Below are 14,532 nucleotides of genomic sequence, written 5' to 3' on the forward strand. Positions count from 1 at the left end.
GCAGGCGATGCTAAAAAGGAGACTGCTGGGGTGGCTCGGGCGATCAGTTCGTTTATATCGCATTCATTGTGTTGGGAAAATCTGTCGAGAATTACGGCAATAGTGAAGGACAAGGCGGATGCTCGTGGGAGGAGGATGGACGTTTTCTTGAAGGGAATTCACTCACGTAAGTGGTTGAAATATAGGGCGTATTGGAATGCTTGTGGTTTAGCTGTTGACGCTGTACGGGCATATGGTGAACGGAATCAGTTGGGAATTCGCGGAATTGTGGTATCGAACCATGGAGCACGACAGGTCGATACTGTGAAAAGCGGCGTGCAGATGCTGTATGAGTGCACGCGTGCTCTCAAGAAGGTGAGGGGAGTATTACAGGGGTAGTCGATCCGTGGGAGAAATAATAAAGGCACTTGAGAGTTTACAGTTGTTCGCCTTCTGGAACGACACTGGAGGCACTAGTATGTATATAGTAAGAAATCACTGACTGATTTTTCTGATATTTTCTCGGCGTGTGTGAGTATCAAATAATGAGCTCGTCGAGAGTTTCAAAGGCTCAATATTGTCACTCGCCACGAAATTCAATAAGTGGGGTCTTTTTTTCCGCAGCATTCGGTGGGGAATCCCAGCGGTTGTAATTGATCTCGCGCTGAACATGGAATTTGATGAGAATGGGTTTACTCCACTCAAATCAAACTTTGATTATCAAAGATTGATCAATATCTTATCGAATTATGGTATGTCTGTGTTAGGAAAAATTTTTCTCTGCAGGACGACTTTTCTTCTGTGTCAGGCTGGTTGGCGCGGTCGTATCGATCCGGAATTCTCAGTGTTCGTGGATGGTGGTGTGAGGCGTGGTACCGATATCATCAAGTGTATTGCTCTCGGGGCGAGCGCGGTTGGTATTGGGCGGCCCTTCATGACAGCTATGGCGGCCTTTGGGGAGGCGGGCATGGTCCGGCTGGCAGCTCTGTTGAAGGAGGAGATACTCGTTAATATGCGGCTGTTGGGTTGCCGAAGTCTTGAGGAGTTGAGTGAAGAATTTTTGGATGCGCGAGCGATGGAACAACCGCCACCTGGGAAGGTCCGGGCACGGTATTAAAAATTTTCATAATAATACTACGACGTATTGTTTCTGAGAGCTCTTGAAGATGTTTTTTTTCTGGAATGCTGTTGTTGGGTTGTTAGCTGAGTGTAGATAGTATGCAGGATTTGACAGAAAGATGGTATGAAATTGTGGGCGATGCTGTGTATGCATCGCATCAGTATAAGAGAGCTTTCATGGATGCTGCTGATGGGGTTGGGGATGTGATATCTCGAAACTAGACGGCATCAATGACCTCTTGGTGCGGTGCTGCTTCTTGCTGAATACCCGCCCGCTCTACATCCACAGCGATAGTGACCAGACTTTGATAATACCCGTCGCCCTAGCGTATGGGTGATATATGAGTTGATTCATCAATGTTCCTAGTGAGTGTTGATACTGGACTTACTGTACCTTACTAACTACAAGTGCTCTTGGGTGATTATTGGGCTTCTCGTATGTGCTGTTTTTGTTAAGAAGTCGGAAGGTCAATTTTACTTTGAAAATAGAGATGAGATTATCAAATAAACTAGTGTAAATTTGTATAATAACATATTATTATCCTTATAAAGAGAACGATTGTTGAGTTTAGTTGATACAGTGGGAATGAAGAAAGATGGAAGACGTGCAGAGTTTCTCATACCACTCCTCGCGCAATTCTCGATTGACGACCTCCAACAACACAATAGTATAAGAATGACAACATTTTGCTAAGACACTTTTCATGCAGCCGGGCGTATAAGGGGACGACGACGAGAAGGAGGAATCGTCCGTCCGTAATTAAAGCAATGAATTTCCTTCAAGGAACATTCAAGAAGCATCGATGCTACGACGGTCACGGATTGTCTCGTTGCTGCCGTGAGGGTCGCTATAGTAGCACGGTACGCCTGCATGAGGAGGAGGAGGAAGTGACGACCTAGAGTGCTGACCCAGCGCCTGCAATTTCATGGCGAATCCAATCGAAAAGCAAGGAAACTTACTTTCTTGAAAGCCCCCCAGGTCCTCGCGGTCAACGGTGCTTTCTTATCGGCTGAATTCCTGGGGGAAAGACATAGTAGATTCACAGTGTTGGAGGAATATATGTTCTCTTTCCTGAGCTGAGCTCGGGAGTTTCCGTACGAACTAGAGTAGAAGTGTTCAGAGACCAAGAAAATTTCCCGTATTTCCTATTGTAATCAACACATAGATGACCATGGGCATATTATTATTCCACACTGGCGATTCACCTTACCTTCGACATTTGCTGGCGGAAGGCTCTTGGCAAGTGATCGCACTTGAATCTGAACGACGCTGGCGATGATCGGCAACTCTCTCGAGGAAATTTACAACTAATACTGTAAACTGCTATCATTGGAGTTTCACCCGTGATATGAAAACGCAAATAAGTACATTAATATTCAAATACTAAATCAACCTGGAAATGCTGTAGTGACAAACTTATTTCGCAAATCACTGCATATCACCGCGAATATCGGGCGTTTTCACAGAGTGTTACGCCATTTCACGTAAAGCTACATCATATCTTTATAAATTTTTCATCATATTAATACTAGATAGCATTAAATCACCATTATTTATAAACATGTATTAATATTCCCTTTTACTCCTTACCTTCATCATCTCGCTTTTCCCTAAAGGACGCGAGCTGTGTTTTACACTTAACGAGATCGTCGATAATGCGTCTGAGGGAATCCATCGGGTTAGGGTAAGAGATGGACGTACTTGTTTTCACTCTTCATTTTTTCTAACTCAATACAAGCTTGCTGGTGATTCTTTATTGTTCTCTCATGGGTTGCCAGCAGGTCTCGATATCTATAGTAACAGTAGCAGTGTTGTTGTTGTTGTTGGTGATGTTGTTATGATAGTAATAGTGGCATTTGCAGCTAGTAGTAGTAGTAGTAGTAGTAGTAGTAGTAGTACTAGTAGAAGTAGTATATATACTAGTAGTAGATATATGGATCATATAAATGAAGTTGATAGGTTACTATTGAGTATTCTCTACCAGTGAGAGAACACACAAGATGAACAACAACAATCGTACATATACATTTGCAGTCAAAATGAGAAACGGTTAATAGTATATTCCAGTTATTAGTAATACACAATTAGTAATAGTGATAGCAGTAGTAAGGGTAGCGATAGTGGCACTGGTAGCTCGACGAGTTTACAGAGTGTGGACATAGTGCTGATGGTGATAGTGATAGCAGCAGTAGTGGAAATAGTGATGGAGGTGAGAATAAGCACGTTATCGTTACCCTGTAGTCTCGGTCTTCTTGAGGTCGTCTGAGGCCTTCTTAGCTTCATATTCTTGACATATCGCATGGTCTCTCTCAGCCGTCAACTGTCATGACCACCACCAAGTATTGCCCTTCTTGCCGTATGTGCTCACCCGCTCATTGTCTCTGCGTATATCTCGCAATGCACACTTGAGGTTCTCAGTTTCCTCACGCCAGTGTCTGAGTTCAAAAACATTGGTTCGCTTTCCTCAGCTGAGCTCGGGAGCTTCCTCACTAGTATACGAACTAGAATGGAAGTGTACAGAAACCAATAATAATTCCCCGAATCTTCATATTGTCACCGACTCATGTAGTTGACCATGTGCGTACGTACGCCTCCCTTACTTTGCCTCCTCCGCCACTTCACTGTGTGCACGTTTAACTGCAGCTAACTCATCTTGCAAAAGTCCGATGAGACCCTCAGCTTCCTTTAGTTTATAACTAGTATCTTCAATTTGATACATATCATTATTCATAATAACACCGCGGGAAAAGAGCATTTTCCCGTGGATTTCACCTGCGTTGTCGTGGCGTTGTGTAACACAGCCTTCGTCGTGGTAAGTGAGTTTTCGTGCTATAAGCTTGGCTAGATGATCATCGCTTTTCGAGAGGTTCTCTGCTTTGAAGCGTCTGAGCATTGATCGCCGTTAAAGTGGATGACCCCAGAGAGCCCTACTGGCACAGTTCTGCCTCGACCCTATCTAGGGTCTGCCTTCTCCGACGCCCTCGAGTGCTGGTCACCCTCACTCCAGTAGAGCTGCTGGTTCGAGCTGAGTCGGCCAGTAGCAATTCTGGTATGTCGGGTTTGTCCATTTTCTGTCCATTATCACGACCGAATTTCGGGCGCGCGCGTTTGAATATGCGCTGTCGTGCAAAGCAAGAGTGCAAGAAGGGACCATCTTGGCGTTCCTCTACCCGTTTCATTGTGGTAGTCGTGGCTCGCCTTGAAGGAGAAGCAGATCAACTTAGTATTGCTACTTAGGCTTTTGGTTCTCATATGGCTGCTATTAAGAAGTCCACGAAAGCTGGTGCTTCCCCAGTGAAGGTAAAGAAAACGACTAAGGGCAAGAAGGACGATGGCAAGCCTAAGGTTAAGCGTGCCTTGAGCGCGTAAGTCGAGTTACTGTGGAGGAGATGTGTTATCGGTGTGGTATCAGGTACTTCATCTTCATGCAGAAGAACCGTCAGAAGATCATGGAGGAGAACGGCCTGCAGCCTAAAGACATCGGCGACATCGCTAAGAAGACTGGCGAGATGTGGAAGGGGGTACGTCTAGAATGCTCCTGTCTTCGTCGAGTAGTTGTTATCAGATGAGTGAGGCAGAGAAGACTCCCTACAACAAGATGGCCGATGAAGATAAGCAGCGTTATGAACGCGAGAAGGCAGCTGTTGGTGTATAAAACGGTGCATGCATAGTCTAGTAACGTGCCTAGATGATAACGTAGCTCCAGTGGAGTAACCCGTAGTGGTTCCCATCACTTCACGTCTCTAATTCGAAGGCAGTTACTGATCTCGCAAGGTGTTTGTTTATTGGTGTTGACAATGGTTACTTCTTCTTAGTGCTTAGTTCGCTTTTGAACTTATGGTTGCCGCGAATAAGACTTCCCCTAAGAAGTCAACACCAACTAAGGTGAAGAAGGCGTCCAAGAGTAAGAAGGACGATGGCAAACCGAAGATCAAGAGAGGTCTGAGCGCGTAAGGCGAGTGTTCTATACTACTCCGTTTGAGATCGCTTTCAACCTCAGATACTTTTTCTTCATGCAGAAGAATAGGGAGAGGATAATGAAAGAGACCGGCCTCCAGAGTAAGGATATTGGCGAGCTCGGGAGGAAGATGGGAGAGGCCTGGAAGGCAGTAGGTTGAAGCTTGTTGGGTCCGCCTGTGATGGTTATCTCCGCGTAGTTGGGGGAGAAGGAGAAGGCGCCGTATGAGAAGTTAGCCGCTGATGATAAGAAACGTTACGAGCGTGAGAAGAAGGCCGCCGGCCTGTAAATTTTGTCAAGTATTGCGTTGCAGCAAACATTATGTAATCTGCTTCTGTCGTACGTACCTATCTCGGTCTAGTACCTGAGATGTGATTAATGAGCAGTTACAATTGACCCATGTCTTGTGTTCTACTGTGGGTGATCAGGTCGGTGATTATGTGGTGATAGCGACGTATTTCATTATAGTAGTGAATAGTAAATACTTTCATACTCCACACTAGATAGATGTTGTACTCCACGAGCGACGTTTGCACGCTATACTCCGCATAGTAAATATTTTCCATGTTGGACATCCCTCAATTCGGATGTAACTCATGGTCTTGAGGGTTCCATGATGCAAGTGTTAGGAGTGTAATCAATGTGAGACTTTGTTCGTTACCTGTGTTTCAAGATGTATGAGGGTTAAAGTTGGGTAGGCCTGCAGCAATTAGTAGTTCGTGGTTAGAAGCGAATTAGAAAATGATCATTCGAGTAATTAAGGAGCCCCAGTGGGGAAATGAATGTTTGTTTAGAGCGACGTGTATTAAGTTTGTACACAACAAAGTAAGTTCGAAGAAAAGTATATTTCATGGAACGTGGTGATGGAAACTATCAATCAAATCTACACGTGTTGAAGGCTACTATTAGGAAATGTGAATTGCCCGGTGTTATCCGGGCAGTTGGCTATATAACGGAAGTGTCGACAGACCTTGCGGAAGCTGCCAGATCTTCACGGACTCTCAAACGGTGCTCAATGTCACGCCTGATGACCAGCCGTGATAGTCTACTCGCTCGCCCTGGAGAAACGCTCCGACGCCGTGATGATTCGTTATTTATTGGGTATTGAGTATTATTGCTAATTCAGTGACTACATGTACACTCCGTAGCCAATTGGCTCAAGTATTCACTTTGCTTGTTTATACGATGGCGAGTAGCGTTCGGCAGTCTGAGCACGCGAAAAGCTCACGGACCAACGTGCCACAACACAAGGCCCTGTCGTCATTCGGCGTCCTCGAAGTGGGACAGAGCAGATTACCCTGCTCTTAGCCGAACTTGCGGAGAGGGTGACCCTTACATCGGTCACGGGATATAGCGATATGATTGTCAATGACCGGGGTGGCGATTTGGCGGCCCGTGTAGATATCTCATCGGCGACTACGATAAGCACAAGGACCATGCTGAGATTGCCCACGGAATGGTGGTCAGAGGGCACTATTGGGCACGTCTGACAATCACTTCTTCTACTGCGCGTCGTTGTGGGCCAGCGGGGAGGTGGCACGGGCAGCCAATGCAATTTGGAAGGGCCCCCTCGACCCTGTCTCACAGATTCACATTAAGGGCAACTGTGGTCCCGCTGTATGGGACGTTCGACGCGGCTGAAGAGAAGGCCCCAGACGGCGTTACTTTTACTTTATACCGGGTTGTCGTGCAATCAGCTGTGACTTGCTGGCATACAGTACACAGTGGTAGGCAAATCGGGCGTTCGCCCTGAAGCCCAGGTTCACTGGCTTCCCAGGAAGGCCCATGTGCCCCTTAGTAGCCACATGATTACTCCTAGAGTAGTAGGGCCTCGAATAACCGAAAATACAGACCACGGCACTGCATGCATAGACGCAAGTGCCCCCCCCGACCGTAATTTGATGTATGCTTTGTATTCTTCACTACGTCAAGGCTGCGCTCGAAACCGTTCAAGACCTCCGATCAGGGGCCGTATGCGGATCCTGATTCATGAATCTGAGTCCATAATTCAACTCACGCTCTGATCCTGATTCATGATTCAAGTCACACCTTGATTCGAGAGAACTGATTCAGATTCTTAGCTCAGGAGAAAGAGTCGAGATTTCTGAGTATGAGTACTTGAGACAGAGTCAGATTTTCGTAATCATGAGCAAGATCCTTGATCCTTGATTTTAATCAGCCGCTGAATCCGATTCCTGATCCTTAATCACGATTCAAGATTCAAATCTATACTCAATGGCTGATTCAGAGTTTTTGGTACTGAGTCAGAGTATTTCATAAACTCGAGATTAAATACTCAGAGTTGGGATTTTTACTCGTGATTCGAGATTAATTCTCACGAGTCGAGATTCCTTTACTCAACCTCAAAGCTGCTCAGATTCAAGATCGCAATCTCACCTTGAGCATGATCCGGAATCATACTCATGATGCACAAGCTCGCAGTTTAACACGGGGATTAATCTTGATTCTGTACCAGGGGTCCGGATCCCCGGTACCAAACCCTGATTCTGATTCTCGACCTTGATTCACGACTGCAGCGCGCGCCACGGTAGACCTTCTCAGCTACTCGCGAGTACTACTCGCCGAGTAGGTTCTTAGAATGACCGTACCGGGGGATAGAACCTCGGCTTCGACCAAGGGAAAGCATACCCTTAACCAGTTGAGCTGCGAGATTATAAGTTACAAGACGGTGCAAGGAGGTATAGCTCACGTAGTACATGCAGGGTATCAGTATAACACTGCCCGGGAATAGAACCCCGGCTTCAAGCACATGAAAATTTCACCTTAACCAGTTCAGCTATGAGGTCATACGATACAAAACGGTGTATGGAGGTATAGTTCATGTAGTACATGCAACCACACGGTGTGAACTACGCATTCCGTAATTCGATTAATTGTTCATAAAAACAGTAAATGCCCTTCGTCGATCCTCTTGCGGGATTGTCCGATAACGACACCCGATCACGCTACCGGTTCTCAAAGGAAGCTCTAGAAGCTCTAGAAGGAAGCTCTAGAAGCTCTAGATGGAAGCTCTCGCGCTGAGCTTCCTCTTAAAACTTCTGCGTTAGAACCCCAGAGTTAGTTGATTCCGAGTGAACATATTGAAAAGTTTGAAGTACGGATGTGTACAAGTGCGACAAAAGATCTTCTTCCGAAATTTTATCATTGCTGTAACGTAACGGGAAATGTGCATGCATTCGGGACGAATCTACCAGGTTCTACCCTCGTAGAGTGACGTTTCCTTCCTTTCTTGAAATTGTCACTTTCGGTTGTGGGGCGTAGCGACTATAATCTTCGTCTTGTCAAAAATGTCTAATTCAAACTCCGATTCCCTGATTCTCGAAAATACTCAGATTCAATGGAATCACCCGAAAAATCAGCCTCATGAGCAAGGCATATTGAGTAAGAGTATTAATCAGCCAAAAAATCAACTTTAGATTCTCGAATCAGCCCAGAGATCCACATGTCCTCGCGATGATCCTGATTTCTCGCTCCAGAGTAAAAAATCAGTGAATCAGGGGTTAATACTCACCATCTGATTTTTTCATCTGATTTTTTCATCTGAGTAAATACTCTGACTCACCTGTTGCATCAGGATCCGCATACGGCCCCAGCAGATGGCGTGAAACCAGCACCTTTCGAGTCGATGAACGTGTCTCTGCACTTACTCGTTATAAAAAGAGTTTCAATCGATGCTGCGCTTGCGTTCAGTTCCCTTCCCTAGTGAATAGCGCGCGCCCATCCAATCGATTACAACTGCACCATGTCGAAAAGGGAAAGGTAGTGAGGGTCGGACACTATCGCCCATATCGGCCGATCAAGGACTCGATTGTCGTTTGGATCTTTACCCTGACCGTCTCTGGCTGCTGGCTTCCAGCGTGGTCGATTTTGTGGCGAAAAATGACGACGAATGGTCGTATGAACTCCCTTTTCTGTGTCTCAGGCCTGAGGATAGCAAGACCGACACTGCTGCTATGCCTAAGCCTGCTTGGGTAGGCCCTCCTCTGTAGTTGGTCGGGGTACTCCTGTTCTAGGTGGATGAGGATGACGACGCGTCCACCTCGACGGCTGAGGTGGACCTGACCAGCCACAATCGTCTCAAGAAGCTCCGCTCTAGTCGCGATGAGAAGAAGATTTCCGTCCGGGAATACGAGTCCAGACTTCGAGACAGATTTACTCAAATGAGTGGCCGACAGAACTGGGCAGAGACCAAGGCTGGAGAGGAGGAGGAGACGGTTGACTCTGAAGATGAGTTCATCCCTAGTCTCAATAAGGCCGCGGACCCGTCCAAGCTGGCGATCAGACGGGTCGCCAATGTCTCTGCTGGTCGAGGGCCGGCCGGGTATAGCCCTGTGACGGTCCTGGCTTGGCATCCCAGGGAGGACCTGCTGTTATCAGCCCATCGTAATGGTGATTCCTTCCGACTCAACAAGGTCGATGGTAAGAATAACAAAGAAGTTTATGCGGCTAAGTTGAAGGACTTCCAGATCGAGTCAACGGCATTCCTGAACTCCCATGAAGTGGCCGCCGTGGGCCCGCAAGGCACCGTTTGCTTATTCGACCTGAATCAGCAGTCTGTGACCGCGATGAAGGGAGCGTGTGGTACGAATAGGAAAGACAGGAAATTGTGGAGCATCTCAGCATTGGGCAACGACAAGTCCTTCGCGATGGCCACTCAAGGAGGGGAGGTCCTCGTCACCGACACCAGGAGCCGTAAGCTAGCAGCTAAGTTCCAACTGGGAGCCCCCGCCAGTGTCGTGGCCTGGGACCAAGACAGGGAGCATCTGGTCTGTGCTGACACTAGGGCGAACGTGTACCTGTGGGACGTAGGAAGCAGACGATGCGTCGCGAAAGCTCATGATGACCTCGCGGTCTCTATTACGTGTGGGGCTATGTTCGACCATGGGTTGGCCTTAGGCACGTCTAGTGGCACTTTGGATGTGGTTGATTTGAAGGGCGATGGCAGTCTTGGGGACTTCAGGACGGTGTGTGAGTCTTTGGTGAACCCTCTTACTACGGTATGCTCACTACGAGGGGAGGTCCTCTTCGGAGGGACCAATGCTAAGAACTCGGCCGTTCGAGCCACCAATGCTACCACTGGGCAGACCTATTCCAACTGGCCTACACGCATCAGTAACTTGGGTAGAGTTGAATCTATGGCGGCTAAGGACGACTGGTTGGCTATGGGCAACTCTCGAGGGCAGGTCTTGTTGTTCACCGTCAGTTGAGTAGTTCCCATTCCCCCTATAATCGACGTATTGTATCTATCCAAAGACATTCTTCCTGACGTAGAGCCTTGGAGTGGTGTTTGGGGAGGGGGGTAGGGGCTGCCACTGACTTGAAGTTTTTGTCATTCATGGTCCCGAGTGGTAGGAGTCGGCAGACGCCAGTCACTGAGGTGAATTTGAACGGCCGTGATGTACACTTATGGACGTGAGTTGGGTGGGTTTGGTGTTCCTGAGAATACCATAATTTCTTGAACTTATCGGAGATTTGTAGGTACGACCAGCTGGAGGGTCTCACTAGTTCGGCGTTGCTGCAGAGGTGTCGAGACCTTAGGGATCGGCTTGGCCCTTCTTTTTCCTGCCCAAGGATTCCCCGGCAGACCGACACTATGTTGAAGTAGGGCCTCTGCTGGAGGGCCCTTAAGGAGGTGTTTTGTGTAGGTGGATCATTGGAGTACAGTGCGAGGTGTCCGGCCAAGAGCCAGCGGATTTCGGGTGCCCTAGGACGATCTACGATAAGCCTCAGCCATGTAGGGTGCAGTCGGGGCTGCTGCCGGTAGCTGGGGAGGTAATTTCGTGGCGCGCGGGAATTTCATGTACGTTAGGGCCCTAAGGCGAAGTGTCCGTCATCAAGTACAGAGGAAGGGCCGCCTTATGCTGGCGATGATCTCGAGAGGTGTTTCGAGTGGTCGTGGCAGCAGCCTACAGACCATGTACGTGGGGAGGTGAGACATTCGACCGCTTGCTCCAAGTGCTTACCCAGACTTGTCACTATTTTAGGTGGTGAAAAAGAGGGGTGTTGATGTGTTTAAGGAGGGGAAGAGACACGCCCGACCGTCGGTGGAAGGCTGGAGGGACCACATCTTTGGTAATACTAGTGTACAGGACCCTGGGCCTTGGGGGAGGCGGTTGGGGTCTCCTGAGGAGGAGGGCTGGAGGGACCATTTCGAAAACGATGGAGTTGGGAATGTTGATGATGTTGTCCATGGCATGAAGCACGCTGATGCGATCACTGAGGGCTGGGCGGACCATATTCAAGCTGGGACTGTTGGTGAGGGTTCGTCAGCTGTCGAGGATCAGCCCAGGGGAAGGGCCCATAGGGGAGAGTATGAGGCCTGGAGTAAGGACCATATGCTGGTCGCTGGGGAGGGGATGGAGGACCCACGCCCCCAGGGGAGAAGGGGGCCAGATCGCGAGGCGGACTTTGTAAGGGACCACGTGGAAGGAGGCACTACTACTGTTGAGGAGGAGAGGGGAAGGGGAAGGGAACATGTTGGTCCGACGGAGGAAGACCATATTGTGGGGTGGACCGCAGTAGAGGGTGCTCCTGAGGGGGGCCATGGTCGGAAGCATGGGACGCCGATGGAGGAGGGCTGGAAGGATCATCTTGGGGGTATGCTACCGCCGATGGGGACATAAAGGTGGGGGGTCGCCTTCATCATGTCAAGGAATGAAAGTTGATGATATTATTATTGTTGTGCATGCGTGCTAACCGCTAACTGATGTCACCGAGGTGGGAGTGTTGGGTTGAAAGATTCATATCGTGCCCAGTGGCCACCCGGCAGATGAGATTGTCTTGCGCTCCGTATTGCGGCATTTTCCAACAGTGTTGCGTACTATAGTTTGGTGGTAGATAGAGAGGCGGAGAAGGTTCTTTGTGGAACCAAAGTTGGTTTCTGCCGCGAGTTTGAGTTTTCCCACCGACAACGATCGATGATGCTGTCAAGGGTGTACCCTGCCTTTGTTGAATGTGTGTGAGTTTAAAGTCCAACGCCTACTACGACAACACGGCTGAGTTAGACTCGCATCGATGCACATTGGCTCACGAGGGATCAGTTTTAGCCTTTTAAATGTCTACTTTCATCATGCCAATGAGTTTTGTCCACAGGGCGAGATAACCTCGCCTTTGTTGAGTAATCAGAGGTTAACCCGGGGGAGTGTCTTTGAGTTCAACAGTTGGGGAGGGGTGGTTGGAAAGACTCTGTAAATCACAGTGGCAACCTGAGTGCTAAACGCGGGGCGTTATTGTTGTTGTAACGGAAAGGTGATGAAGTTGTGTGTAGTTCGTATCGATCGAACTAGTAAGTGTGTATATAAATACATTCCGGGTCTATGGTACCTATACAACAGAGAAACCAATTAAACGAATATGGCCGTTGTGTCCGCGGACTAGAGTTCTCCGCTTTCGCTCGATATCAAACCTTGAATATGGAGCGCCCAAGGTAGGATTGCATTGATATACTCCATTGGACACTTTGCTGATGTACATAGTAGCGATTAATAAGTGATAGAACGACAGGTCTGCTCGGCTATATCATCTGTATTATTCAGAAGTGTCTTCGGCTTACATCCCCTAGGCCACTGTTTTAACACCAAGGGCATCTACTTCGAGCTTGGGTCACCCGAGCTCCAAGTAAATGCCCTTGGTATAAACCCGAGTCGGGTGTGACATGATCGTCATATAAAAAATCATCTTCAAAAAAATCATCTAAAAAATCAGCGCTTCAAATAGTGACATTAATTTCGTCTATAAAAACGCGGTACCAATCTCGCAGAGTGCAACTCACGAGGACATCGCGCGTGGGTGACGCAATTCTGGCAGATGATTCGAGAATCGCACGGATGAGTCCGCTTCACACACCGTTTGAGTCCAAAGTTCGACAACGACACCAAGGCGTAGTTGACACCTACACTTCCCAAACTGTAGACGAACTTCACATGAACGTCAATTGAGTTATAAACCATCATAGGGTCAGTCCCACACTGTCTCAGCTTGAGTGATCGCTCATCGGTCCAAATTCAGAACCCGTGTGTGTGAGTTCAGAGTACAGCGGCGGCTATACAACTTCGAATAGCACAATGTTTTCACTCGGTTGTCAATATGCTCGACAACGCAATAAAAAGAGGATACGAAACGTGGCATTGAGTAACAGCATGGGAGCATCAATCAGAGCCGGCGGCGGCAGCTTGGGCGTAGATTCTGAACGGATAGTTGGACGGGTCTCCGATGAGGTTGGGTTTACTGTAGGATGTTGAGGGCAGCAAGGAAGGTCTCTCGGGCCTGCTGAGATGATTCTAGTAGACCCACTGTTTCGATGTCCTCGAGGCCGTGATGGTATACCTAGGGGCAAGAGAGGAACCTTTAGGGTCGGTTGGGGGGCTACCTGGAGGAGGATCAAACGGCTCATGTCGGAGGGCGGGAGGGCATCTTGAAGGGCCGGGTACTCCTGTGAAGGGGGAAGGATGAGGGGCAGAAGAGGGAATAACCTACTAGGGTGACAAGAGACTCCTCGGCCCTGAGGATGTCTACTATGTCGGCAACATCACAAGATACCTACAATAGGGGGTAGAATCTACCCGGTAGATGATGATCATGTGGACCTGTCACCTGTGGGCATGCGCGTACAGGTTGATCTGTAGCAAGGATGAACCGTCTGAGGTCTCTATCGAGTTGGTACCTGGAAAGATGGTCGTCTTGAATCAGAAGCCACTGTGTTATTAAGTCGGAGAGGCTTACATGGCGTTGTGGAAAGCCCCACTGTGGAGGTCCACCTGCCAGCAGTCAACGCCGCGCATTGCCCTCGCTGTGAACTCTCGGACTAGACTCTGCTACTCGAGATAGAGGCTATGATGGTGATGATTTGAATACCCTTAGTCGACGCTTGTCGTTAGCAGTCGTGGACGGATCTCGAGGGCTTTCAGCACGAGTGGACCCGTCAAAGGAATCCCCAGCTGAGAGGGGCTCTATGAGCGTAGCAGGCAGGTGTACTCACCGCAGTAGCTCTGGTTACGGCCGTGATAGCTGGGGCTTGAGGACGCTGTGTCGAATCGAGGGACGCTGAGGAGATTCTTAGGTCACCTTGTGTTACATGCGGATCTCACATGAGATCGTTCCACTCGGGAACGCCATCACTGGCAACATCTTCGCTCACGGGCTGATACTCGTCCACTGAAAGTTACGGATGGTGTGGTATGGGAAATCCATGCACCACCTTCATCCTCGCTAGGGCTAGGAGGGTTCCTTCCCCCACAGGCCGCCGTGAAAGACTGTAACCCAGCAGCGTCGCAAGCTCCCCCGTTACAGCCATTGGTGAGATACCGAATCAGATTTTGCATTACTACTGGTGATCATCAGACTATTGCCTTCGTATTAGTGAAAACAAAGTATTCAAATTTCAGTCGAATTGTATCCTCCATCGCTTGCAATCATATTCGATGTTGTAGGGAGTAGTGTTGCTGAGACCCTCTAG

General features: G+C 48.4%; 6 protein-coding genes across 6 annotated transcripts in view; 5 read left to right on the forward strand and 1 right to left on the reverse strand.

The window, feature by feature from the left end:
• The window catches only part of Pmar_PMAR011570 (cytochrome b2, putative), a gene marked incomplete at both ends in the record, with an annotated part of 2,387 nt that extends 1,291 nt beyond the window's left edge, over nucleotides 1–1,096 (forward strand). The window contains 2 exons of the mRNA XM_002773680.1: nucleotides 104–354; nucleotides 788–1,096. Of these exons, the coding sequence (XP_002773726.1) occupies nucleotides 104–354; nucleotides 788–1,096 (560 nt within the window). The remainder of the gene's footprint in view (nucleotides 1–103; nucleotides 355–787) is intronic.
• A 1,756-nt stretch (nucleotides 1,097–2,852) lies between these two features.
• Pmar_PMAR011571 (hypothetical protein) lies at nucleotides 2,853–3,830 on the reverse strand (the record flags this gene model as incomplete). The annotated part of the gene is made up of 4 exons (XM_002773681.1): nucleotides 2,853–2,961; nucleotides 3,334–3,419; nucleotides 3,468–3,534; nucleotides 3,700–3,830. The coding sequence occupies 4 exons, from the start codon at nucleotides 3,828–3,830 to the stop codon at nucleotides 2,853–2,855; spliced, it is 393 nt and encodes a 130-aa protein (XP_002773727.1).
• Nucleotides 3,831–4,351: 521 nt separating this feature from the next.
• On the forward strand, nucleotides 4,352–4,754 carry Pmar_PMAR011572 (high mobility group protein, putative; the record flags this gene model as incomplete). Its single annotated transcript, XM_002773682.1, has 3 exons — nucleotides 4,352–4,464; nucleotides 4,512–4,620; nucleotides 4,665–4,754. 3 exons carry the CDS (start codon nucleotides 4,352–4,354, stop codon nucleotides 4,752–4,754), a joined length of 312 nt encoding a protein of 103 aa, XP_002773728.1.
• A 182-nt stretch (nucleotides 4,755–4,936) lies between these two features.
• Pmar_PMAR011573 (high mobility group protein, putative) lies at nucleotides 4,937–5,346 on the forward strand (the record flags this gene model as incomplete). Its single annotated transcript, XM_002773683.1, has 3 exons — nucleotides 4,937–5,049; nucleotides 5,100–5,208; nucleotides 5,257–5,346. The coding sequence occupies 3 exons, from the start codon at nucleotides 4,937–4,939 to the stop codon at nucleotides 5,344–5,346; spliced, it is 312 nt and encodes a 103-aa protein (XP_002773729.1).
• Nucleotides 5,347–8,820: 3,474 nt separating this feature from the next.
• Nucleotides 8,821–10,321, forward strand: Pmar_PMAR011574 (conserved hypothetical protein; the record flags this gene model as incomplete). The annotated part of the gene is made up of 3 exons (XM_002773684.1): nucleotides 8,821–8,837; nucleotides 9,001–9,049; nucleotides 9,092–10,321. The coding sequence occupies 3 exons, from the start codon at nucleotides 8,821–8,823 to the stop codon at nucleotides 10,283–10,285; spliced, it is 1,260 nt and encodes a 419-aa protein (XP_002773730.1). The 3' UTR covers nucleotides 10,286–10,321.
• A 92-nt stretch (nucleotides 10,322–10,413) lies between these two features.
• Pmar_PMAR011575 (hypothetical protein) lies at nucleotides 10,414–11,701 on the forward strand (the record flags this gene model as incomplete). Its single annotated transcript, XM_002773685.1, has 5 exons — nucleotides 10,414–10,490; nucleotides 10,557–10,679; nucleotides 10,724–10,850; nucleotides 10,888–11,007; nucleotides 11,063–11,701. The coding sequence occupies 5 exons, from the start codon at nucleotides 10,414–10,416 to the stop codon at nucleotides 11,699–11,701; spliced, it is 1,086 nt and encodes a 361-aa protein (XP_002773731.1).
• Between the last annotated feature and the right edge of the window lie 2,831 nt (nucleotides 11,702–14,532).

The sequence above is a fragment of the Perkinsus marinus genome, assembly GCF_000006405.1.
Source record: "Perkinsus marinus ATCC 50983 genomic scaffold scf_1104296958712, whole genome shotgun sequence".
Classification (NCBI taxonomy): Eukaryota; Perkinsozoa; order Perkinsida; family Perkinsidae; genus Perkinsus; species Perkinsus marinus.